Below are 27,799 nucleotides of genomic sequence, written 5' to 3'. Positions count from 1 at the left end.
TATTCAAAAATTTATTTTACTAATGAAAATAACATTTTGATAAAAGGATGTGTGTGGTGTGATCCAATGTTTTACATCTACACTATAGTAAATTGTATTTTGGGTTTTGTAATGATCAACTGGATTTCAGATTAATTTTAGCTAAATCTTTGTTAAGAGAATTGGCAACTTTTCTACAATTTGGAGATATCAGTGCAAATAAGAGTAGCTACACCACATTATGTGCATATATAATAGTAGATCTAGTTATACCTTCATCAAGCTGCTCAAATTGGGTTCAGTACTTGCTTTATTCATCAGTTGCAGTTAATCATGTAACAAGAAACATAAAAAAATGTCATATATTTCTAAATGTTAGTTTTTCTGAATACTTAGTACATTTATCATATGTTATTAATGACTGTGTTGCTAAAGAATTTTCAAAAGTTCATCTTTTGATTTTAAGATTGTAGTGAACCAAGAAAAGTAAGAACATCATTTTATTGAACAGCTGCAGGTGAACGATGGATCAGGAGCGGCCATGGAGTCGAGGACGCTCTGGATGGGGTAGTGATGGACTTGGTCATAGGGAAGGTACTGATAGCCATTCTCAGTCTCCAAGAAGAGTGTATCATTCGGGACCTCAGTCACATCATAAATATACATCAAATAGGCCTATTTGGGATGTAAGTTGCCATTGTATTGAATGACAGAAAAAGATTTGTTTTATTTTAACAAGAAAATGTACAAATGAATTATTTTTTAAGAATAACGTGAAACAGCCAATAGTATATAATTTTTCAATCTATAATGAGTTTTTATGAATTTTACAGGATACAGTGCACGATTTAGCATCAATGAGATTAACGCCTGCTGAGCTTGCACGAAAACTGGCTTCCCGTCAGTCTTCCAACCTGGTACTAGCTCGGGCTCAACTCCTTGAACAGAGTCGGCGCCCAGGATCTCATAATCCAAATTTGCCACCAGCTCTTGCTGCCAGACTTCAAGCAGCTAGACAGCAAGTATGTAGAGCTTAGATCTGACTCATTACAGTAGTTACTACAAGTATTACAGTATTACCAATAACATCATTCATTGTATACAGTTGCTATATTGATATTGCTCATGCTGTTCTTCTCCAAACTTTAAAATGAAGTTGCATAAAAAGTTTTGAATGGAAAATAGCAGAGTCAAAGCAATAAGCTCCAAAGTACCATTTCTTTATGATTGGGGTCATTTAAGCTTGATTTTGGATTTTTTATGATTAAGGGATAAAGAGGATTTTCACAATGTTTATGAAACCCTGAACCTTCTTGACTTTTAAAACTGAGAGTCCAATCATGAATTTTAAGTGAGTTTTTTTTCTAATTGTTTTGTTATGCAGTGGAAATGGTACTTCATTTTAGTGATGAAGTTTTACAAAGGGGCCATGTGAGCCACTGAGTTAGGCTGTATTCAAAGGTTTTACACACCATCAGTTAATAGGTTTAGTTAGTGCTTAAGGTATCCAATCTATAATAGCATCATCATTAGGTTCTGCTTCACACCCAACTTCTTGCAGGCTTTAGGGAGAATAGATGCTGTCATTGTGTTTACTTTTTCAACCCAAGGCAAACCTAAATGGTGTGAATAATGACAATGCCTTTCTGTTCCCAGTTAGGATATTTATCTAGTAGTTAACAAAACTTGCAACACTTATCTCCAATATTACTTCATTTCCTTGTGGCTTGAAATGTCATCTCTAGGCTGTGTATTTTTGTCTCCAACTTGGGAAATACAGATATAATCAAAGTTGGATGTTAGAATGCATCTTGCTAGAGGTTTCAGTTTGTTTTCCTGTGCATTCAGGAAAGTAGCCAATTTATTCATGGACATAAACATGATTAGGACCAATAGATTGCCACGATAGATGAGTACTTAGCGTAGTATTTTGCCACCCATATGTCCCCCTTTTTCATCTCTTATTTACGTGCTAATGCCTATCAATCCACTGAACCATGTCATGAATATTCCATTGTAAACAGAGGACAGATTTTCACATACTATATATGCAACAGTGGTTTTTATGAATGGAACTTACCTGGCAGTTATATATATATAGCTATAGTCTCTGACATCCGGCAGAATTTTTCAAAATTCACGGCAACCGCCGTGTGGTGGTTGTGTGGTTAAGGTGGTTAACACCCCTTACAGGGTGGTACGTGGAATCATTCCCGTTTTCTGTTCTCAGATCATCTCTGCCGGTTTGACTGACAACATCGTTGGTCGCCATTGGAGTTTTTCGTTCGCTTTCCCTGTGTCGCTGTACTAGACTTCTTTTTTGGTGACGTACACTGATCTAGGGTTTTGGCAATCACTTTTGTTATCTTGAACTACTGTATTTGTTTGTTTACGATGACTGATAAACTTCATTATCGTTTTTGTGTAAATGAGGTATGCAAGGTGAGGTTACCGAAAGTTTCGGTAGACCCTCACACTGTTTGTTTAAAGTGCAGCGGTTTTGAATGTGCGCTTGATAATAGGTGCAAGGAATGTGAGGTTTTGAGCGAGAAAGAATGGTTAAGTATGAAACGCTATGTGCGTAAGTTAGAGTTAGATAAAGCCAGGAGGGCTTCGAGATCTAAATCTAATTCTGCTAGTGAGCTTAGCTTAAATATTTCTTTTGATCCCTTAATTAATTTCTCTGTAGAAGTTGAACCTTCTCCTGAGGTAGTATCTCCTGCCCCTTCTACAGGAACGGTATCTACGGATGACCATCGGTACGCCAGGATGGTGGCTGAGTTGAAGGATATTAAAGACCAGCTTTCAGCCTTTAAAGGTAGGAGTGAGAGTGTGATTAGTACTTGTGATAGTGCAGTGGAGGTGGCGACTGATCGAACCTGTCACGTCCCTAGGTCTAGACCTCTACCAAGCTCTCAGGACCAAGGGAGAAGGTACGTCGACGGCCGCAAGGGAGAAAGGTACGCAACCTCGGTCAGCCGTCGCCTCAAGCAGTCCTGTTGCTTTTTCCTAGGCCGCTCATGACCGCCACGGAAAAGGCATGTTGGAAGTAATGGTGTCTTCCCCTCGCCCCTCGCCCCTCGCCTAGACGCAAATGGCGGTATGAAGTTTCGAGACCGACCAAGAGGAGATGGAATCAAGCTGACCAAACCCGTTCTCGCTCTCCCTTATCAAGTAGCTTGGAACCTTTTCTTTCAGAGGATGACTGGGACCCCCGTTCCAACAAAGAGGTCAAAGCCTAGAAATGGAGGGAAGGAAGATTCTCCTCTTCTTGTAAGTGACGAGAGACTATCGAGAGAACCTTCTCCTACGACCATCGGCAGCTATCACCTTCGGAAACGCAGGATCCAGCAGCATTCACGAAATCTTTTATGTAAGTTATGCAGAAGCAGCTGTCTTCTCTGGTACAAGCTTTTAGCCGCCCTTCCTCCCAGTCGGGCAGGCGTAAGGACGACTCTTTACCGATTAAGAAATCGGCCTCTAAGAGGGAACAGAGTGCCTCTCCCAGGGAACCGCGGCGTGATTCGTCAAGCGCGCGGTACCGCGCTTCTTCTTCCTCGACACGCCGCCAGGACGCTCGCGATTCTCGTTGCCAGGACGCTTCCGTCTCTCGCTCGCGACACCAGGACGATTCCAGCCTGCCTCTCCAGGACGATTCCACTTCACGATGCCAGGACGCTTCCAGCTCTCGGCGCGGCATCCTCCTCCCGCCTCGAGAACGCTTCTAGCGCGCGACGTCAGGACGCCTCTATCGCGAGGCGACAGAACGCTTCCGGCGCGCCGCGACAGAACGCTTCCGGCGCGCCGTGCCAGGACGCACGCACCCCTCGATGTCAGGACGCATTCAGCCCTCACCAACAGGACGCATCCAACGATTTGCTCTTCTCGGACGCAGATGAGCTATTGGAAACTGATCGGCTTGTTAAAGCAACCTCAGACTTAGTGCCTGCAGGCCAAAGAGCAACTGAGTTGGAAGTAGGGCAAGATCTCGAAAATATCTCAGAGGATGAAGATAAACCTGCTAACGCGGCTGCAGATTATAAGGTTCTCTCTCGCTCCCTCCTTGAGCTCTATGGGGAGGAGTTTCAATCTGCTGCTCCATGTTCTCCTCAGTCGTAGTTTAGCAGGAAGAAGGCCAAAAAGCAGTCGGCTTTCATCAGAATGAAGCTGTCCATCTCGGCGAGGGAGGCTCTCGCTAGAATGGATGACTGGCTGAAGGAGAGTAGGCAAGCGGTCAAGACCACCTTCTCATTTCCACCAGCTAGATTTGCATCTCCCCAGCTAGATTTGCGTCTAAGGCGGGCATGTGGTACGAGAGTGGAGAAGCTCTAGGCCTGGGAGTGCCTACCTCCTCCCAGGGGGACTTCTCTGGCATTGTTGATTCTCCCAGAAGACATGCCCTTAACTCGGCGAAGGTAATGTGGTTTATGTCTGAGCTTGACCACCTCGTCAAGGGAATTTTCCGAGCCTTCGAAGTCTTCAGTTTTTTGGACTGGTCTCTGGGTACGCTGGCCAGGAAAACAGAGCAGTTGGAAGATACAGAAGACCTTACTAGTATTATGGCCTGCATGGACAAGGCTCTTAGAGATGGGTCAAATGAGTTGGCTTCCCTATTTTTGGCAGGAGTTTTAAAGAAGAGGGCCCTTTTATGTTAATTTACTTCTAGAGCAGTTACAGTTGTGCAGAAAGCCGAGCTCCTTTACGCCCCTCTATCGAAGCATCTTTTTCCTTTCCTGAGTCCCTTGTCAGGGACATTACCCTTTCTTTTGTGCAAAAGGCCACTCAAGACCTCCTGTCACGTTCTGCAAGGAAGCCTTTACAAGCGGTTCCTTCGTCATTGAAGAGAGAGGAGAGGAAGCTTCAGCAGCCCTTTCGAGGTAGAGCTCCGACGAGAACAGACTTCAGGGGAAGAAGGCAGGAGACGGGCGGTAGAACGAATAGGGGTTCGTTCAGATCCCGCCCCAGGAGATGAAGCTCATGTCCTCCAGACAGCGGTAGGAGCAAGACTCACTTTTTTGGCAGCCTTAGAAGAAAAGAGGGGCGGACGCCTGGTCCCTCTCGGTCACCAAGGAGGGATACAAGATCCCCCTCTTTAAGAAGCCTCCGCTTTCAAATACGCCTCTATCCTTGGTGGCGCAGTACTGTACTCGGACGTCGGGAAACAAGAGGCTCTACTGGATCTGGTGAACCAAATGCTGGAGAAGGGAGCGATAGAGCTAGTTCTGGAACTATCTTCCCCAGGCTTCTACAATCGCCTCTTTCTGGTACCCAAGAGCTCGGGTGGATGGAGACCAGTGCTAGATGTCAGCGCTCTGAACGTCTTTGTGGAAAAGACAAAATTTACCATGGAGACAACTCAGTCGGTGCTGGCAGCAGTACGTCTAGGGGACTGGATGGTGTCTCTGGATTTACAGGACACTTACTTTCACGTCCCCATCCATCCGACTTCGAGGAAGTTCTTAAGATTTATGATCCAGGGCAAGTGTTTCCTGTTCAAGGCTCTTTGCTTCGGCCTCAGCACTGCTCCTCAAGTCTTCACCAGGGTAATGGCGAATGTGGCAGGATGGCTTCACCAAGAGGGGATAAGAGTATCTCTATATCTGGACGACTGGTTGATAAGATCCCAGTCGAAGGAGAAATGTCTGGAGGACCTATGCAAAACTTTTATGATGGCTCAGGAACTGGGTCTTGTTATCAACAAGGAGAAGTCCCAGACTGAACTGAGTCAGATAATTCTTTATTTGGGGATAGTTCTGGCCTCGTTTCGTTTTTGGGCTTCTCCCTCCCAAGAAAATCAGACCAGGTACCTTGGGAAGGTTCAGGAATTCCTGGAAAGACAGAAGTGCACAGCGAGGGATTGGTTGAGTTTGCTAGGAACCCTCTCTTCGCTCGAACAGTTTGTCTCTCTAGGAAGACTGCACCTCAGACCTCTTCAACACTTCCTATCAAGGGTGTGGGAAGGGAATATTCAGGAGGACTCCTTTTCCTTCCTCATTCCAGCAGAAATCAAGAGTCATCTGATTTGGTGGCTGGATCCAGCTATTTTAGGGGAAGGAATCTCCCTGTTCAGGAAGAACCCAGACCTAGTGTTGTTCTCAGATGCTTTGGAGTCAGGATGGGGAGCAACACTGGGAATCAAGGAGATCTCAGGCTCTTGGGGAAAGGAGCAAGCCGGGTGGCACATCAACAGGAAGGAGTTGATGGCCATTCTGTTAGGACTGAAGGCCTGCAAAGACTCCGTGTCGGGGGGATAGTGGAGGTCAATTTGGACAACACCACGGCTTTGGCTTACATCAGAAAGCAAGGGGGAACTCACTCATTGTCTCTGTTCGAAACAGCAAAAGAGCTCCTTCTGTGGTCGAAGGAGAACAACGTAGAACTTCTAACAAGATTCATGCAGGGACAGAAGAATGTAAGAGCAGACTTGCTCAGCAGGAAAGGGCAAGTTCTACCCACGGAGTGGACCCTCAGAGTCAGAGTCTGTGGAAGTTATGGGGGAGGCCTTTAATAGACCTCTTCGCCTCCAACCAAAACAAAAGGATCCCCAATTACTGCTCCCTACTCCTGGACGAGGAGGCAATAGCAGTAGACGCCTTCTTGGTGGACTGGACGGGGAGGGACACCTATGCGTTCCCCCCATCAAGATCATCAATCTGGTAGTCAGGAAATTCGCTCTCATCGAATCAGGAAGAATGATCCTGGTAGCTCCATTCTGGCCAGTAAGAGAATGGTTCACAGAGGTGTTGGACATGTTAGTGGACTTTCCAAGAAGCCTTCCTCCAAGTCCAAAGCTTCTCAAACAGCCCCATTTCGAGAGGTATCATCAAAACCCCCTCGCTCTATGACTGACTGCCTTCAGACTATCGAGAAGCTTGTCAGAGCGAGAGGCTTTTCTGCGCAAGCTGCATGAGCTATCGCCAGAGCGAGGAGGGTTTCTTTGCAAAGAGTCTACCAATCGAAGTGGGAAACCTTTAGAGCTTGGTGTAAGCAGCATAAAGTTTCCTCAACCACTACCTCTGTGAGCCAAATAGCGGATTTTTTGTTGTCCCTCAGACAAGACTCTAAACTTGCCGTATCCACTATTAAAGGGTACAGGAGTATGCTTTCTGCTGTCTGTAGGCACACAGTTATAGACTTGACTCAGGATAAAGACTTGCAAGATCTCTTGAAGTCTTTTGAGACAACTAAGCAGGCTCAGTTAAGACCCCCAGCTTGGAGTTTGGACGTGGTTCTGAGGTTCCTATGCAGCAAGAAATTCGAACCCATCTCACAAGCGTCCCTTAGAGATGCTACTAAGAAAACCCTCTCCCTGATGGCTCTGGCCACAGCCAAAAGGGTCTGCAAAATTCACGCTATTGAGAAGCAGGTGGGCTTTAACCAGGATGGAGCTGTATGTGCGTTGAGGATCGACTTCCTCGCTAAGAACGAGAATCCATCTAAACCCTGGCCGAGGACGTTTGAGGTTCCTAACCTCACTAATGTGGTGGGTCAAGAGCAGGAGAGGCTCCTCTGCCCAGTTAGAGCCCTAAGGGCTTATTTATCTCGTACCAAGAATGTTAGAGGTGCTTTCAATTCTTTATGGTGCTCAGTGAAAGATCCTCTAAAGCCCCTCTCAAAGAATGCATTGTAATTTTTCTTGAGGGAGACAATAGGAGAAGCTCACCTCTTGTGTGAGGAAGAGAGCTTCGGTCTTTTAAAGTAAAAGCTCATGAGGTGAGAGCCATTGTTACTTCACTGGCATATCGCAAGAATATGTCATTTAGACAGATTATGGACGCAACGTTCTGGAGAAGCAACTCTGTGTTCACCTCTCATTACCTCAGAGAGGTAAGAGTTGATTATGAAAGGTGTTATACCTTGGGCCCATACGTAGCTACTGCTTCTGTATTGGGCAAAGGAGTGACTACCTCCCCTCAACCTTGACTTTTGTATGCCTGTGTTTGGGTTTGGGTTTTTATGGTTGTCTGAGGACTCTGATTGGTGGTACAGTGCCCTCAGTCTAGCTAGATAGTAATATTTATTCTGCAAGGTTAGGTGGTTAGTTTGAGTAAGGTTGCAGTTTTTTAAAAAGGGGCATAGGTAGTGCTGAAGTCTAGTCAAGTTGTTGGTCTTACTCCGTTTGACAGATTCGATTGAGTTGTTTCAGTATGACAGGTCCACTCATGGCTGACACTCCTAAGGAAAAGCGACTCAAGAGGCAGGAAACTTTGAAGTCAGCTACTTTAGCAGGTAAGGAATCAAGGTGTTTTATCCTACAACTTATTATTGTTTTCCCAACGATGTTAGCTGTCTGTCACCCTCCTCCAAATGTGTGAATCAGCTATATATATAACTGCCAGGTAAGTTCTATTCATAAAAATGGAGTTTTTATGATAAAACAAAGTTTTATGAATACTTACCTGGCAGTCATATATATATATTTTAAGTCCCACCCTCCTCCCCTCAGGAGACAGGTGGGGCAAAGATGATCTGAGGAACAGAAAACGGGAATGATTCCACGTATCACCATGTAAGGGGTGTTTACCACCTTAACCGCACAACCACCACACAGTGGTTGCCGCGAGTTTTTAAAAATTCTGCCGGACGTCAGAGACTATAGCTATATATATATAACTGCCAGGTAAGTATTCATAAAACTTTGTTTTATAAAAACTCCATTTTACAGATAATATAACATATAGCATATGATGCATTAAATACTTTTGGGATTACTTTTATAGGTGTATGGATGTGGTGAAAAGGGATATGGGTATGGTGGGACTGGGGGATGTTGGTAAAATGTGACTCGAAAGGCCAACTTTGCAATACAATAGAATCGATAAGGTTGAAAGAAGAATATTTAGAAGTGTGTCAACTTTATTTTTTAAAGTTTTTATAAACAACAATGTGAGGCCTCCAATTGCATGAAGGAGGTAAAAGAGTTATCCAGATCAACTCCCTATTAAGTATTTAATTAGAATAAGGAAAGAATTAAGTTTTCTTTCAATAAAGATGCATATATCTACACCTTACTATATTTTACTGGGATTGCATGTCAGTTATCCTATCAGATTGCCATGAAAATATTTGGAGATTAGTTTCTGGTTTCTGGATGCAGTTATTGAGGTACACTATAGGCATTACTGTTCTTGAAGGTCTTGGTGTAGTGGCCTTTTGGCCCCAAGCTGCTCTCACTTTTTAGTCATCTTCTATATCCCCATTTCCACTTCCTTTCTTTCATCTTACTTTCCAAGCTCTTTACATTGAACTTCTTGATGCAACTTCAGGGGTTTCTCCCCATTTCTTTATGACTGAATGGCCTAGGTCCCAGTGCTCGATATTATGGTCTAAGTCTATATATCAACTCCTGGGGCAGGTTAAGGCTAAATTCAAGGTTAAACTGAGCTCTTCTAGGAGAAGGACACTCCAAAATCAAACCATTGTTCTCTAGTCTTGGGTAGTGCTATAGCCTCTGTACCATGGCCTTCCACTGTCTTGGGTTAGAGTTCTCTTGCTTGAGGGTACACTCAGGCACGCTGTTGTATCTAGTTTCTCTTTCTCTTGTTTTGTTGAAGTTTTTGTTGTTTATATAGGAAATATTTATTTAAATGTTGTAACTATTCTTAAAATATTTTATTTTTCCTTGTTTCCTTTCCTCACTGAACTATTTTCCCTGTTGGGGCCCCTGGGCTTATAGCATCCTGCTTTTCCAACTAGGGTTGTAGCTTAGCATTTAATAATAATAATAATAATAATAATATCCTCTTGCATTTGAATGTGTATTTACTGTATACTCTGTTTTTATCCAATATACAAATTAGTGAAGTTCTCACCTCACCTGTATTTGGGTTATTGCTAGAATAAAATGCTTTCCTGAATAATACATAAATAGTTTTTTAATTCTTGTTCATCCAATAATTTATTCATTAAATTTTGTTCCCCAGAGTGTTGACTCTGTTCTAGCCCAGTCAAATGCTATGCTACTTGCCTCTCAGAAGATTAGGCAAAGTGAATACATTGAGCAAGGTCAGGAATCTTCACAGATGCATCGAAATCCAGGCAAGTAATATGTATGTAGATTTTATCAGTAAATAGAACATAGTGCAGGTAACTTATATTAATCAATATTTTGTTCCTATACGAATAAAAACACTTCCTTCAGTTGGGGTATGATTTCAGCTGAGATGAAAATGTCTGTTCTACTTTTAATGTATTAGCAGTTACTGGTGGGTAAGGGTAAGCCCTGCTCACCTACCAGTCACCTCTGTACTGTACACACTTTTCATTTTGGTCGCAACCAGTGCAAATGTACTTTTGCTGGCTATTTTTGGCTGTTTCATTTTTTTTTTTTTTTAAAGAGATATAGACTCAGGTGAAGTCAAGGATAGGTAGTTTTTTTTTCTGGATAAACTGTAAATGTGTGACATGTTTCTATGCAAACCTACCATTATCCACATTAGCCTTGTTCCTGTTGGGCAGCATGACCATTTGCTGTCATTCCCTCACTGCTGTCAAATTAGGATGAAAATAGGAACCTGAAGAATTTGGCACTCCATGGATTGGTAGTGCTCCATCGGCAGGAGGAGGTTTTACTTCACCGATTGTTTTAGAGGAGGGACGCTGCTCTTCTGCCCCTGCAGTGTCTTTCCTAACCTGGGGAGGCACTAAAGCTTTGAAGAGTCTCCTGTGGCCTCTTCCCCCATGGGAGCATCATCATTGGCTTGCATGACCTATTGAAGGTGAACTTCAAGTTCTTCCTCCTTTGCCTCATCTTTTTTAGTTTCTTCAGGTACTGCTACAGTATTTCTGCAAAAAGAACAAGTAGAAGATACCAAAAAATCAAGGAATACCGATCGACAGGAGCCAAGTGCGCGTAGACTTTGATCTCTCCATGCATGTGTGTGAGAGAGATGGTGCGTACCAATGCCTCCCCAGTATTTCGGTACATGGTACATGGTACAGACGCTCATGCTTTTGTTACTTGTGCTCGGACTCTTACCGAACAGAGTGCTTGCACTGTCAGACACGATAAAGGGCATCACCCTTTCTTACCCCCTTTTCTTAAAGATCGACTGATCTCTCTCCACACACACACACACACAGTGTGTGTGTGTGTGTGTGTGTGTGTGTGTGTGTGTGTGTATGTATGTGTACATACCAAAATTATCCCACACTGGGAAGAAGTATCAACACACTATACAAGTGCATACGCTCATGCTACATGTGCTTGATCTCTTCTTGAATTAAATGCCTGCAGCTGAACCATTTGACACTACTACTTCTGCCCCAAAGAAGAATAATTCATCGAAGACCAATCAAGCGGAGTTTTAACAAAACTCTGACGGATCTCTCCCCTCATACGTTTGGGAGAAATGGTACATATCCAGAACGTGCTCTACCCGAAAGTTATCTCGGTATGAGGTACAGGTGCTCACGAGTCTACTACCGGTGCTTGGCTCCGCACTGGACTGTGCACATGCACTGTCAGTAGGGATGAATGTCACCACCCTCATCCCCCTCCTCCTGGACAATCAAGGTACAGTGCACCTCAGGATCTCTCCCTAAGGAGACTTTGCTCCCATAAAGAGAAGCTCACTCATAGTGGAAGTGGAAACCACTATCGGTCTCCTTACTCGTACCAACAACGAGGTATTCCCTTACACAACCGTGACTATAAATACAATCCACGATTTCCTTGTGATTGCTCACCAAAGGACCTGTCCACGATCAGTTGCCATGTGCTTATTTGCCACACACTCGGTCGCCACGTGATAGTGATTCCTGAGTTACTCAGAATGTTCCCAAGCGCTCGCACGTGCGAGAAACAGATCAATGCGTCTCTTGTTTTTTCTCACCACTCCCAGTCTAACTACCAAAATCTTCCCAATCTTTCCACCACACTCACCGACATCTTGCCACCACGCACCGAGATATTCCCACCATGCACCAAAATCGTCCCACCATGCACCGAGATCTTCCTACCCCGCACCGCGATCTTCCCACTCACTGAAATCGTTCTACGGTCTGAGATCTTGCCACACTGAAATCCTCCAATATATTTGCACAATGTATTTACAGGTGACCTCCCAGGGCTTCTCCCAGCACCCATACGCATATGCGCAATCAACAGTAAGGCTTCTCTCCACTGAGTGACAGATACTCTCATGATGCACCATGCTCTCCTATTCACTCTTCAGAGGCTAAAGTACATAGTACTTCATCTGACTCTTGAGGGTACAAGAGCTTAATGCAGTTCTTTCTCTAAAAGTGAGTCTGATTGCTGATCATTCAACCTTTCAACCTCTTTTGGGTGTCACCCAAGTTCCATGCTCTGTCTGGCTCATGAATATTCTGGGTATAAGGATAGATTTCCCGAACATCATCCACCCAATGGCACTCTATTCCAGGATTTTGTCTGTGAAAGAGGAAAGCCCCAGATTAAGTCCTTATTCATCAACGTTATTGCGCTCATTTGTAAGTATAAGGACTTAGCATTTAGGAAGAACCTGTCAGTGGACAAGTCCCTGGATACCTACTCTTGGTCCAGTGGTAGCTGCTCAACAGATTGTTTAACAAACCTACCTCCCTCATCGGACAAGATGTGGCATCTTGTCCAAGATAGCGGTCCTAACACATGAATAGAATGCAAGATAGGATGATGGGGCTTCTCCTTTCCTTCTTCCCCTCTCTTGGGGGTGCATCAGCTATGCCTTTATGTGCTGAACTGGACGTTGGATACAGGTAAGCCTTGTTATTGAGTAACCTTTCTTTCCAGACAAGATTGGTTAAGAATCTATGCATACCCATTTCTCATAATGACCATACAATCAAACAATTATCCATCACACAGGTATACTGTAGGTTCTTTCATGACTACCTACCAGTTACCTGATATGGACTTACCCTAACACCTGTGACATCCTCATGCTCAGACTTACCCTAACACCTGTAACATCCTCATGCTTGAACTTACCCTAATATCTGTAACATCCTCATGCTCAAACTTACCCTAATATCTGTGACATCCTCATGCTCGTACTTACCCTAACACCTGTGACATCCTCATGCTCAGACTTACCCTAACACCTGTAACATCCTCATGCTTGAACTTACCCTAATATCTGTAACATCCTCATGCTCAAACTTACCCTAATATCTGTGACATCCTCATGCTCGTACTTACCCTAACACCTGTGACATCCTCATGCTCGTACTTACCCTAAGACCTGTGACATCCTCATGCCTGGACTTACCTTAACACCTGTGATGTCTTCATGCTCGGACTTACCCTAACACCTGTGACATCCTCATGCTCAGATTGTTAGAGGGATGACAGGAATCATCAACTCTGCTCCTATATAGGACCTGGTGTTCTGATATTTCCAGGGAAAGCTAAACCAGCCAGTTTGGTTCAATGGGACTTCTTCCTTCTTAAGGAAAAGTTTCCTAATACTGTAAAGGATGATGGTTTGTGTTCATGTAGGAATAAATCACATATTTTTTAAGGTAATTACTATTTTTTCTAACTGAAAATCTGAGTCTTTTAAGTTGCATTTCCTGTCTCAGCCACTCCCTACAAATTTCAGGGTTTAGGTCAAAAGTGAGTGTAGAGCTGACTGTCGTGTGTCAGGGTTTATTCTTCAACCCCCCCCCCCCCCAAATAACTACTCTTACCTTGTTAAATTATTAACAGTCTTTTCCAGCTAAGCCCAACTCGTAATCGTATTCAGGTTTGTATAGTTAGAAAAACTGTAATTGAAGTTTGTGATATTTTTTGTACATTATTTGTTTTTAATGGGAAATATGCACTCATGCAAAACAATCATAAAGAGAATTTCATGTTTTTTTTTATGGTAATTCTGGTTATTGTATTCAGTTGGTGCTTTATTAGAATTATACTTCTGGTATATACAGTAGTAACTAGCTCTTTTAATTGCTTATTATTTGTGTAAGAGTATTGTGCCTAACTTTTATGCATAGTATTTTGTTGAAGGCAATATTTAAAAGCGAGCCTCTTTATTCTGTATTATGGTGCATGGATAAGGTAATTTAGTTTTAAGGTAAAACATACCAACTTGAAAAGGAAGATTGTGGCTATGGGATATGTATATTAAAACAAATTTGTGTAGTTCATGAAGTCTGAATTATTAGCTGATTACTCAACGGTCGTAATGAAACGTAAATTTTCAATAAAGGCTTGAATTATTTAAGTTAGCCATATAAGAGCCTTCATCCATCAGTATGACTTAATGCTTTTTTGTGGACAAAATAATAAGAATATTTCTTCTTGGTAGGCAGGTCTCCATAAAACTTTATATTCAGTATACTGTACTGACTTTTTTTAGCAATTAAAGAAGAGATAGGTCAGACATTTATATCGAAAGGGAATTTGCAAGCAAGTGTGACATTAAGAATTTTAATTGTGTTGCATTTATATAAGATTCATGTCAATGAAAATATTTGTATGGACACAATGTATGCAACCATTTCTTTAAAGTGACCATACTTTTCAGAAAATGAAATACAGTAGGTTCGTCTGTGTCAGTCTGTCTGTCAACCGAAACCTAGCCTATTGCCTGAGAAACTTTTCTTAGGCTATTAGGAGGTGAAAAGTAGTCAACGCTCCCACACCTCAATAGGTCCGAGTGTTCAGACATTCCGGGATTTTAAACCAGCCAGCTTGGTTATAGGAACTAATCAAAACTACTCCCTCTTAATAATGAAGTCTCCTATTAAAGACAAGGGATTTGTATTCATAAAGGAACCATTTACAAACTTGTGTCGAAGTTATATTTCCCACTTCATCCACCCTCGCAAGTTCTAGGTGAAGGTCAAGGCGGCTTCTTGGTGAGCTGGCGAGGGGCTGGGTTTCTCTGCCACCAGTTCGTAGCTACTGATACTTTGTTTTAAAATTCAACAGCCTAGTTTTAGCAATGTTAAAATCATACTACTATTAATGGACTTAACACAAAAATAATTAAGATATTAAAACTATAATAGAGATTTTGACGAAGGAAAAATCTATTTCTGGGCGAGGAACCTGTGTTGCCCAGTGAAATGCTCCTTAAAGCACCATTTCAAAGGTATAAATATGGCTAAATATACCAGAGAAAAAAGTTGCATGGAATGCCAGGAATATATCCTGCTCGCTCACCCCTAAAGGGTGTCAGTATTAAAACTGGGGCGAGTGATACCACTACCAGAGGTTCCTTCCCAATTAGACTCCTCCCTCCTCAAAATCCCCCGTTACTACGAGGTGTCGTTCACTACAGCTACTACCCCCCCCCCCCCACACACACACACCACCACCACCACCACCACCACTACTACCTATCCTTCTCCCATCATTCCTTGTTAGCATCCGTGAACGTTCGGACGTGTTTTTCGTAGCTCTGTGTTATTTTGTGTTTTTGAAGATGTCAGGCGTTTTGGAGTTGGCCTACAGAAACCCGTGATATGAGGAGGAGTCTTCAATATGGACTTATATACCTGTATAATAAAATAAAAAATCCACTATGTACTGAAGGTGCGATAGGTGAACCGTAATATGGCAAAGGATTATTGATAGTTGTTTTATCCATCAAATACTCACCTCCAACAATGTGCAAAAGTCAGCATAATAAATATCAGAAATGATTCGTTTGAATAAACATAATTTTGATCATAAATAATTATTAAAGTACTTTTCAGATAGTCAATTAATTCCCTCCCTCCTCCCCACTTTTAATGATGTTAAGCAAAACTTTTAGGGGATAGATGTACAGGTTTATCTATAATGACACTGATTATATGAAATTCTTGGAATGTAATGACAGTGTATGTGTTTGTACAGTGGCACCACCTATTGGGTCTACTGCATCACAGGTGAGGGGGAAATAGGAGAGAAAGGTTGAAAAGTATTTTTTTGTTAAAGGTTGGGAAGCTGGTGACTTTGATTTGTTAAAATATAATGTCTACCAGGTAAGTATTTGAATAATAAATTTTATTATTAAATTTTCAAGTCATCGAGTACTTGTTTCATAAATGTATGCATATGCATGGTTTTATATATATTTTGTACTCTTAAAACAAAAGTGCAGAGACTCAGATTCACATAAGGGATCTGCTTGTGTTTTTCTTATGTTGGACAAAGCAATTGGAATAAGGTGAAACTAAGTAAGGTAGTTCATCAAGAACAAGAAGCATCCGTAGATGTAATGTATTTAATCTAAATTCATTTATAGACGGCCAGGAGGATACAAGTGCCACTGAAAATACTAGACGGGAAGGGTCATCTGGTAGAACAACACCACAACCGACAGATATGTTAAAGGCTGCTGAAAATCACAAAACTGTCAAACCTGCAACAAGTCCAGTTCCTCCAAAGGAGGTTAAAGGAAAAAGGTCTGAACTTGGGACTCCAAGAGATTCTGGTGAAAAAAGCTCGGCACAAACTACACCTAAACTTCCCGTTAATGTGCAGAAACCAGCCAGGAGACTGTCTGCAGATGGCGCTGCTACTAGGACAAGTCTAGATCATACAATCACTGTAAGTTCATAATATTAAATTTTTTACTTTTACTGAGAGTATATTATCATTATCTGTTTCTGTATTCATTCATTCTTAGCAAATAACTAATGACTTTGTTAAATGAAAAATAGTTTGAAACCCAAAGTCTTGGTTGAGCTCCTAATATTTTTGAATGAATCATGTCATTTCATATTTTATAAACATATAGTATCTGCCCTTAAGATCCCCATTGTGTTATTGTACTTATTGAAAATAAGTAGTCTTGTAATCTTATTTCCTTGCATCATGTTTCTCCATGAGATTTGCTTCAATTTTTTTTTTACCCCCATTATTTACAGTACAGTAATGTCTTTTTACTTACTAGCAGTTTAATCTCACATTCCTAATAATAAATTTTAATCTTTAACATTGATTTTGATTATGTGATTTATCCAATTTTTTGAGGGGATCAACTTTTATTCATGTAATGTCTGGTTTCATACGGCAACTCAGTACAGTACTTATTCTACATACAGTAGTTATGAAATGTGACTAACCAGACCAAGAGTGTGCACAGTATAGTTTACAATAATAAAAAAATTTTAAATATGGAACTTTCGCTATAGTTTACTTGTAATTTAAATAATTCTTTACCAATTTTTCATATGTAGGCAATTTTAAAATTGTTTAGAAATATAAACTAAAGATTTGTTTTATAAATACTGTATATTCTGGCCTTTGATTTTTAATTTTAAGGGATATTAAGTATTCATAGGCCTCAGAATTTGTCTGTCTTTTATTATGTAGATGGTTGTGAATACATGTCGAGAGTTGTGGCAGCAGCTACAAGAAGAACGTGTAACCAGAGAACGTCTCCAACAGCAACTTCACCAACAGGGAAATGTGATTACCACTCTTACATCTGTGAGTAGACTGTTTCCTGGGTTTAGATTAAATATGCATTTAATCTGCTGATGTATATAAGTGAGAACTTCGTCAAATGCAAATTGGATTTCAGCTGACTTTTTCATTTTTAATCAAGTTTTTCCTGATAATAGGAACTTATGCCATATTGTGATGTTCCTAAGACTTGCACACTGTATTGGTCAGCTATAACAGTCACTGACCAATCTGTAATCTTTGTGGGCTTTGTACTAATACACTGTACAATACTGAGAAATTTAACATTAGCTTCTCACTTTTCCTGGAGGCTTCAGCTAATTACTGTGAAGACTCCACCATATTCTCTGCGACAAATAATTTTTAAGGCTCTTTGCACTACAGTATTGAATTTAACTTCTAAAAAATCAACATCAATGGAAGAGTTGTAATGATTGGTGTTCCTGTAAAGGTGATTTGGGCTATGTAGAATTTTCATTTTGCATTTTATTTTTTCAATATTTAACTTAGCCGGTGATTATAATAGCTGCAACTCTGTTGCTCGACAGAAAACTCTAAGGTAAAACTCGCCAGCGATCGCTACACATGTAGCGGGTGTGCCCAACAGCGCCATCTGTCGTCCAGATACCCAGTACTCAATGTAAACAAAGACTCAATTTTCTCTCTGTCGTGCTAACGACAAGACGTACTTACTCGCTGTTGCTAAACTGGAGTTTTTTCACAACTAATTGGTGAAGTACATTATTCTAGTTTTGAGCTTTCGCTGTGCAAGGTTTCTCTTCACAAATCCTTGAACTCTTTTTGATAACGGATTCTTTGTTGATGACTTTTTGATAGTTTTTGAATTCCCCTTTGACCAATTCAAAATGGCTGACCCTTCACAAGTCCCAAAATTTAGGAAGTGCAATGCTAGGGACTGTTCAAGGCGTCTTCCGAAGGCTTCTATCGACCCTCACACTGTTTGTTCCAATTGTCGGGATAAAACCTGTCAATTGGAAGATCGGTGTGAGGAGTGCGTTGGGCTTTCGGAATTCGATTTTATCGAATTCCAAAAGTATACACGTAGGCTAGAGAGAGATAGAGTTAGGAGAAGTTCCTCTCGTTCTATCGATATTTCCTCTCCTCATGCCCCACAACCTATTCCTTCCCCTGTAGTGGTTGCTCCTAATCCCCCTCCTGGCACTCAGGAACCTTCGATGGCTGATATGATGCGTGCCATCCAAGCTCTGGGTGAGAGAGTTGAGTCCCTTGCTAGTGACCGTAATCAACTTATGGCGGATGTGAAGGAGCTGAAGTGTAAAAGTGCAGTGGGAAGTGTTAAAGTGAGTGATAGTGTTGTGGATAGTGTTGCGCTTGAGGGTTCGTCTGTTCGTGCCTGTCGTCCTCCTAGTCCGGGACCTCTTGCAAGCTCCCAAGTCCAGGGGAGAAGCAATGTCGTACGACAAATGGGTTCGAGAGGCTTTAATCAGCGAACAGACGTTCCCTCCGTGGTATCGGGCGTATCTACCCAAGATCGCCCCTGCCTAACTAAGACGAGAGAGCCCATATAGACCTCGTCTTCGGAAGGTGTTTCTCGCAAGAAACCCTGGACCAAGGTCTCACGACCGTTAAAGCGCAAGTCGGTCCCTTCCGCACAAGTCCAACGGCCCAGTTGTAGCCACTGGGTCAGTTCGGACTCGCTGCAGTCATCCGATGACTGCTCACCTCCTAAGAGAGGCAAAGCGGTACCGCTTCAGACAGTTACACCGTCTGTCGCCGCACCTGCTCCTGTAGACCCTAAGTGGTCTCTACTGCAAGACATGCAGTCTCAGCTAACGTCTCTTATGCAGGACTTTCGTGCGGAGAAGGTTGCTGCCGCACCAGCTAGTGCAGCTCCTTGCCTACAACCGCCCACACGATCGGTTGTGCGTCCGGTGGACGCTGAGGTAACCTTCTCACGCACACCAGTTGAGAGAGTTCCGCCACCCATGCGTTCCAGTGTGATCTGCCAGCCGCATGTTGACGTTCAGCGACGCACGGAGGTCTCCGTTGACGTTCGTGAGGTTCAACAACCGTCAGAGTTGTTTTGTTTTGACGTGGTGCGTCAACCTCCGCAACCCAGTGTGGTTGCCACTGCTCACCCACATCAGTCCAGACAGTCTGGAGTAGACGCTGTGCGTCCCCGCGCTGCTATGGTTGTTGCCAGCTCACAGACTGGGCAACAGTTCCATGACGTTGCGTCCGGCTCAGTCACGCATGCACCCGTGCGACCGGACTCAGCTTACCAGCCGTTACCCACTCCGTTGCCGTTCCCTCATCAGTTATCGGATGAGGGACTTTCTGATGATGATGTTGCTGCACACGTAGATGAACCGCATTCAGAACTGGACGAGCCTAAGTCTACGCAACCCTCTTTGGACTTTAGGAAAGTTTTGGCCCTGTTCAAAGAGATGTTTCCGGACCAGTTTGTTTCTGTGGCTCCGCGTTCTCCTCCGTCAGAGTTTGTGTTAGGCATGCCGTCATCCACTCGTGCCTTTACTAGACTCGTCCTCGCACGCTCGTCCAAGAGAGCTTTGCGTGTGATAGGAGAATGGCTGCAGTCCAAGAAGAGTTTAGGGAAGACAGCTTTTACGTTTCCCCCTGCTAGACTCTCTTCTAGATCGAGCGTCTGGTATGCCACGGGATGAAGTTCTCGGCTTGGGAGTTCCTGCCTCTGCCCAGGGCGACTTCTCAAGCCTAGTAGACTCTCCCCGCCGCCTTGCCATGAGACGCTCAAAGATATGTTGGTCATCTTCGGACCTGGACCACCTGCTGGAAGGTATCTTTAGAGCCTTCGAAGTTTTTAACTTCTTAGACTGGTGTCTAGGAGCTCTAAGCAGAAAGATCTCTCCGACAGAGAAGGAGACTTCCTTGCTCATTATATCCTGCATGGACAAGGCCGTACATGATGGGTCTAATGAGCTTGCTGCATCATTTGTGTCCGGAGTCCTTAAGAAGCGTGAAAACCTATGCTCATTCCTTTCAGCTGGAGTTACACCATGCCAGAGATCCGAACTTCTGTTTGCTCCTCTTTCCAAGTGCCTTTTTCCAGAAGACCTGATTAAGGAAATTGCCGCTTCTTTGATACAGAAGGACACTCACGATCTTGTTGCGTCCTCCGCTCGCAAAGCCACCCCTTTGCCTACCTTGTCAGCTAGACCAAGGATGGACACTCCAGCGTCCCGTTTTATTCCGCCCTTTCGTGGCAGAGCCTCCAGCAGAGGAGGTGCTCGTGCCGAAGGGAAACGAGGAAAGATGAAAGGAACCAAGTCCTTTAAGGGCAGAGTCTGACTGCCAGCTTCTTCAGACAGCAGTGGGAGCCAGACTCAAGAACTTCTGGCAGACCTGGGAAAAGAGAGGCGCAGATGCACAATCTGTGAAGTTGCTCAGAGAGGGGTACAAGATCCCGTTTGTACGGAAACCCCCTCTAGCAACGTCTCCCATCGATCTCTCTCCCAGGTACAGAGAGGAAGACAAGAGACGAGCCTTGAAACAGGAAGTGTCTCTTTTACTAGAGAAGGGAGCGGTGGTCAAAGTTTCGGACCATCAAACCCCGGGATTCTACAACCGACTCTTCTTGGTGTCAAAGAAGACAGGAGGGTGGAGGCCGGTGCTAGACGTCAGTGCTCTGAATGTCTTTGTCACAAAGCAGACGTTCTCCATGGAGACCACAAAGTCGGTTCTAGCAGCGGTCAGAAGGGAAGACTGGATGGTCTCTTTAGACCTAAGGGACGCCTACTTCCACGTCCCCATCCACCCGGACTCCCAACCTTTTCTGAGATTCGTTTTCGAAAAGGTTGTCTACCAGTTTCAAGCCCTGTGCTTTGGCCTAAGCTTAGCTCCTCTTGTGTTTACGAGGCTGATGAGGAATGTAGCCAAATTCCTTCATTTAGCGGACATCCGAGCCTCCCTCTATTTGGACGACTGGCTTCTCAGAGCTTCTTCCAGTCATCGCTGTCTGAAGGATCTAAAATGGACTCTAGATCTGACCAAGGAATTGGGTCTCCTTGTCAATATGGAAAAGTCACAAGTGGTCCCATCCCAAACTATCGTGTATTTAGGGATGGAGATTCACAGTCTAGCTTTTCGGGCTTTTCCGTCGGCCCCCAGAACAAGCCAAGCCCAGTTATGCATCCAGAACATGCTGAAGAAGGAACGATGTTCAGTCAGGAAGTGGATGAGTCTGATAGGGACGCTATCATCCCTGGAACAGTTTGTGTCATTAGGAAGACTACTGTACACCTCCGTCCTCTTCAATATCACCTAGCATTTCACTGGAAAAAGGACAAGACGCTAGAAGCGGTCTCGATCCCCATTTCCGAGAAGAGGAAGTCTTGCCTGACTTGGAAGGACAGTATCAGCCTCAGAGAGGGTCTGCCCCTGGCTGTTCAGACTCCCAACCATGTTCTCTTCTCGGACGCATCGGACGTAGGCTGGGGCGCGACATTAGACGGTCGGGAATGTTCGGGATTATGGAACTCGAGTCAAAGGACAATGCATATCAACTGCAAGGAGCTACTGGCAGTACATCTGGCCTTGAAAAGCTTCAAATCTCTCCTTCAAGGCGTACATCTCCAAGCAAGGAGGGACCCACTCACTGACGTTGTACGAGATAGCAAGGGACCTGCTCATCTGGTCAAAAGGTCAAAACATATCGCTAGTAACGAGGTTCATCCAAGGCAACTTGAATGTCATGGCAGATTGTCTCAGTCGGAAGGGACAAGTAATTCCAACAGAATGGACCCTCCACAAGGATGTATGCAAGAGACTTTGGGCCACTTGGGGCCAACCAACCATAGATCTCTTTGCAACCTCGATGACCAAGAGGCTCCCAATATATTGCTCACCAATCCCGGACCCAGCAGCAGTTCATATAGATGCCTTTCTCCTAGATTGGTCACATCTAGATCTATATGCATTCCCACCGTTCAAGATTGTCAACAAGGTACTGCAGAAGTTCGCCTCTCACGAAGGGACAAGGTTGACGCTAGTTGCTCCCCTCTGGCCCGCGAGAGAATGGTTCACCGAGGTACTTCGATGGCTAGTAGACGTTCCCAGAACTCTTCCTCTAAGGGTGGACCTTCTACGTCAGCCACACGTAAAGAAGGTACACCAAAGCCTCCACGCTCTTCGTCTGACTGCCTTCAGACTATCGAAAGACTCTCGAGAGCTAGAGGCTTTTCGAAGGAGGCAGCCAGTGCGATTGCAAGAGCAAGGAGAACATCCACCCTTAGAGTCTACCAATCGAAGTGGGAGATCTTCCGAAACTGGTGCAAGTCAGTATCTATATCCTCGACCAGTACCTCTGTAACTCAAATAGCTGACTTCCTCTTATACCTGAGGAAAGAACGATCACTTTCAGCTCCCACTATCAAGGGTTACAGAAGCATGTTGGCATCAGTCTTCCGTCACAGAGGCTTAGATCTTTCCAACAATAAAGATCTACAGGACCTCCTTAAGTCTTTTGAGACCACGAAGGAGCGTCGTTTGGTTACACCTGGTTGGAATTTAGACGTGGTACTAAGATTCCTTATGTCAGACAGGTTCGAGCCACTACAATCAGCCTCCCTGAAAGATCTCACCTTAAAGACTCTTTTCCTGGTATGTTTAGCCACAGCTAAAAGAGTCAGTGAGATTCATGCCTTCAGCAAGAACATCGGATTTTCATCAGAAAAGGCTACATGTTCACTACAACTTGGTTTTCTAGCCAAAAACGAGCTGCCTTCTCGACCTTGGCCGAAATCGTTCGATATTCCCAGCTTATCGAATATGGTAGGCAATGAACTGGAAAGAGTCTTATGCCCTGTGAGAGCTCTTAAGTTCTATCTAAAACGAACTAAACCTTTACGAGGCCTTTCTGAAGCTTTATGGTGTTCTGTTAAGAAACCATCTTTGCCTATGTCAAAGAATGCTTTATCCTATTTTGTCAGACTGTTAATACGAGAAGCTCATTCCCATCTGAGTGAGGAAGACCAAGCTTTGCTGAAGGTAAGGACACACGAAGTTAGAGCTGTCGCAACTTCCGTGGCCTTTAAACAAAATAGATCTCTGCGAAGTATAATGGACGCAACCTATTGGAGAAGCAAGTCAGTGTTCGCGTCTTTTTATCTTAAGGATGTCCAGTCTCTTTACGAGGACTGCTACACACTGGGACCATTCGTAGCAGCGAGTGCAGTAGTGGGTGAGGGCTCAACCACTACAATTCCCTAATTCCATAACCTTTTAATCTTTCTCTTGAAATGTTTTTATTGTTGTTTTTTGGGTTGTCCGGAAGGCTAAGAAGCCTTTCGCATCCTGGTTGATTTGGCGGGTGGTCAAAGTCATTTCTTGAGAGCGCCTAGATTAGGGGTTTTGATGAGGTCCTGTTGTATGGGTTGCAACCCTTGATACTTCAGATCCTAGGGGTCGATCAGCATCCTAAGAGGATCGCGAGGCTCCGTAAGGAAGACGTACTTAAAAAGGCAGAGTAATTGTTCAAGTCGACTTCCTTACCAGGTACCTATTTATTTTGTTTTTGTTATTTTGATAACTTCTAAAATGAAATAAAAACTCTTAGCTCATAATAATGTAAACATATATTGCTGGTCTCTACCCACCCCCCTGGGTGTGAATCAGCTATTATAATCACCGGCTAAGTTAAATATTGAAAAATGTTATTTTGATAATAAAATAAATTTTTGAATACACTTACCCAGTGATTATAAATTAAAGGACCCTCCCTTCCTCCCCAATAGAGACGCAGTGGAACGAGGAGAAAATTGAGTCTTTGTTTACATTGAGTACTGGGTATCTGGACGACAGATGGCGCTGTTGGGCACACCCGCTACATGTGTAGCGATCGCTGGCGAGTTTTACCTTAGAGTTTTCTGTCGAGCAACAGAGTTGCAGCTATTATAATCACCGGGTAAGTATATTCAAAAATTTATTTTATTATCAAAATAACATTTTCAGTAATTATCACCCTTTATGTTTCTTTGGCTCAGGAGCTACTCCAGATTCAAGATCAACAAGAAGCCATTCTTCAAGAGGTCAGCGATGCCCGTGCATCTGGCCTGTGGGGTGGTGATACAGATTTCCTTGGTGGCATTGATGTAGACAGAGGGGAAGATCTAGCAATGGGTCATACCATGGGTAGTCGTTCAGGTGGAGGCAGGCCAAGTCCACAGCTTGCATCTGGGCGCCATCCCCAGAGGTCAATTCTTAGAGCCAATCGCACAATACACCAGCCTCACTTGCGCCAGTCGCCTCCTTACCAGTCTCACCACCAATCTAGAACTTTTACACCATTGCCTTATCAACCTCCACATTCACCCCGTCCTCATCAACCTTCCCCTGGTTCTCGGGATTCGTCACCACCTCTGAGTGGTGTACCTCCTATCATGAGAAGTGAAGCTAACAGTAATCATTATAGAAGCTCAATCTCTAAACAAATAAGGGATGCCCTGTCTAGTGGACAAGCTTCATCCTATGCTTCAGACTTGACCAAAATATCATCACAGTTAAACAAAGAAACAATGCAGCTTGAATCATCCCAAGAGATGAAATCAATGGATAAGGAAAGAGTATGTATCGAGAAGCAGGCATCGTCTTCCGCAAACAAGGAAAATGCTATGTCACACGTAGATGGAAATGTCATGGACTCTGGTGTGACCGAATTACAAGAAAAGACCAAATAAATATCATACCATAGTTGCTTTCACATTCAGAATTTAAAAACATGATCTAGTCATCTATGAAAAGTTTTCAAGTATTTTATATGAGACTATATGTCCTTACAAGGGAGTTGATAAAGATTTAAAACTTTTTTTTCTCATCATATTTTACATATCATAAATGTTGCATTAAAAAGTAAATACAGTAAAGTTAAGATGTTAACATTTGGGACCATTTTTATGTATGTTATATATTTGTAAGCATGCATGTATATATTTGCATACAAATCTACAGTATATGTATGTAATATTTACATGTATTACACATGGACACAAGCTTTTTGATATCTAGGAAACAAAATCCTAATTCTTACACAAACCACAAGACAAAATGGAATGAAAGAATAATAATTTTCAGTAAGTAGTGTACTATAAGTCTACATAACTGACCCAGTTATGATGATTGATAACATCGAGTACTTACCCAAAATTATAAAACACACACTTTCTCTTATTACAAGTGTAATACTGTATGTTAGTATCAATGGTATGTGGTAGTTTACCAGTTCCAATATTATCATTGCAGAAAACTTTTTAAAACAAGTATTACAGGTTTCATAATTTTACAAAATGCTAGAAGAACCATCTAAATTGAATAACATTATTTTGCAGGGTCTGTTAAAATGATCAGGAAATGTAGTACAGTATGTTTATTTCATATCTTAAAGAATAGATATTTTAAGTAATATAGCGGAGATACTAAAATTACATCCATATCATTTTATGCGTTTACTAAATTCATGAACTGTACTATGTTTTCCCACATGTTTCAAGTCATATCCTTATTTACTTAAATTCTGTTTACTGATAGTTATAACTTTAAAAAAAAGTGAAATCTGAATTTGTCTTGGTGTTGAATAGCTTCTCTGGCCCAAATTCTATTTATTAATCTTCTTGCATTTTATGTACTGTAGTAACCATTTAATCTCATGTCCAATGTGAAACTGTTTTGAGCAGTTTGATGGTAATGAATAATGCTGTTTCTGGCTTATATGAACCTAGGGAAACTTAGTTAGGTGACTGAGGCTTGCTTGCTTATGGAGGCTTTTGGGTGTAAAGGTAATTTTTTTATATATATTCAAGGAGCTTGTTTTAATGTGCATGGATAGAATTGTGACGGTGTAAAATTTGCTCTTACACAGCGGATGTATGTCCCCAAAATTTTATTCCTTTCTAAGAATGAAGTGACATGATAAAAAGTCAAGGAAAGAACAGATGTACGTTCAAGTTTGTTGATTAGGACAATGTCTAGAAATGAATCTGAGTAATTGATATTACAATATTATCATCATACTACTATAGCTTCTGACAGTGGATAGAAACTTCCAAGTTTGGTGGAAGAGTTGGAAAGGGAAGAAATCTAAAAGTAAATGGTAGTAATAAGGTTATGAGGATGATTTTGAAACCAGAAATATGGGATAATGTTTTTATGGAATGGAAGATTGGAAGAGGTTGATTCATGCTGTTATCTAGGAGTCTGTGTAATAGATGATAGTAGGATGAGAGAAGTAACTTATCAAATAGGTTTAGCAAAAAAAAAGTGGCAGAAGCTAAGGGATATTTTTAAAGAGACAATTCCTAGAATAATCAAAACTTAATAACTGACTGTTGCTTCAATTTGCCTTATTGAAGTGAAATGTGAATATAGAGAGCAAAGAAAAGAATGGGGGCTTGAATTTGTTGATATAAGTGCTTTGTTGAGTACCTTTTGAAATAAGGTTTGAAATGGTTGTAAAGGTAAAATAGAAATTCCAAAATACATAAAAAGATGGAAGTACATTAAATGATAGATACTTGTAAACGTTGGTCAAGTAAATGAAATAAAGACCAACAGGTTAGTGAAAAGAATGTATGAATTTGGAAATTTTAGGAAGAAACAAGAGAAGTAAACCAAGAGAATGGTAACTAAATGGTTTGGTTAATGTGTCAGAACAAAATGCCTTAATATCTATGAATTTCGAGTTAGCAAGACAGGTTCTGAATTTCGAGTTAGCAAGAAAGGTTCGTCATACATACGTAAGTTAAGTTTTAATTTTGTGCAGGATATCGAATTTACTTGGGTGCATATCATGAGAGTACTGTAAGTTTTATCAATAATACTTTATGATATTCCTTAGAAACAATAGATGTAATAAAAAGTCAAAGATTCCTGAGATAATAAATGAAAAAATTAGCATGAAAGGCATAGGTACTACTGAAGTTTCACTTGAAATGAATGCTTAAGGGTTATCTTAAAAAAAAATTGCTTTAAGGTCCTTTTTACTGGGAAAAGAAGGGCTACTGTAATGTAGTATTTTATTAATGGAATTCTTTTATTTAAATAAAAAAAAAATTGGTAAAGTACAGTACAGTAACGTATTGTAACGATCTTTCAAGTATGATGAACCACTTCTGTTGTAATCATAAGCCGACACTTTTGCCACTTGTTAGGGAAATTATAGAATATTAAATCAAATATATTCTCCATATCAGGAAAATATTAGTGGATCAACCAAGTTCAGTGAAGATTCTGTTATAGTCTTATGTTTGATTGTTATTGATGTTACATGAACTTTGTCATGGACACTAGAAACTGAATACTGTACTTAGTCTACTTTTCTCTCGTAAAATGTAACTTTTTGATGTTTTAGTTTTAAGGCTTTATATTAAGGAACAGGATATTTATTAATGGCAGATTTAAAATATATTTGAAATTATAGTAGCTTTTCAAGTTTTTAGAAAT

General features: G+C 42.1%; 1 protein-coding gene across 1 annotated transcript; it reads left to right on the top strand.

Annotated features, from left to right (window-relative positions):
* The first annotated feature begins 449 nt into the window (after positions 1–449).
* On the top strand, positions 450–27,049 carry LOC137620470 (uncharacterized). Its single transcript, XM_068350628.1, has 7 exons — positions 450–665; positions 813–1,001; positions 9,903–10,017; positions 11,386–11,607; positions 16,182–16,486; positions 17,255–17,371; positions 24,349–27,049. The coding sequence occupies exons 1-7, from the start codon at positions 504–506 to the stop codon at positions 25,039–25,041; spliced, it is 1,803 nt and encodes a 600-aa protein (XP_068206729.1). The 5' UTR covers positions 450–503; the 3' UTR covers positions 25,042–27,049.
* The last annotated feature ends 750 nt before the right edge of the window (positions 27,050–27,799 follow it).

Source organism: Palaemon carinicauda, chromosome 27 (genome assembly GCF_036898095.1).
Source record: "Palaemon carinicauda isolate YSFRI2023 chromosome 27, ASM3689809v2, whole genome shotgun sequence".
In the NCBI taxonomy this organism is placed as follows: domain Eukaryota; kingdom Metazoa; phylum Arthropoda; class Malacostraca; order Decapoda; family Palaemonidae; genus Palaemon; species Palaemon carinicauda.
Note: the sequence above shows the minus strand (reverse complement) of the source record. Positions and strands in the feature narration are given on the sequence as shown.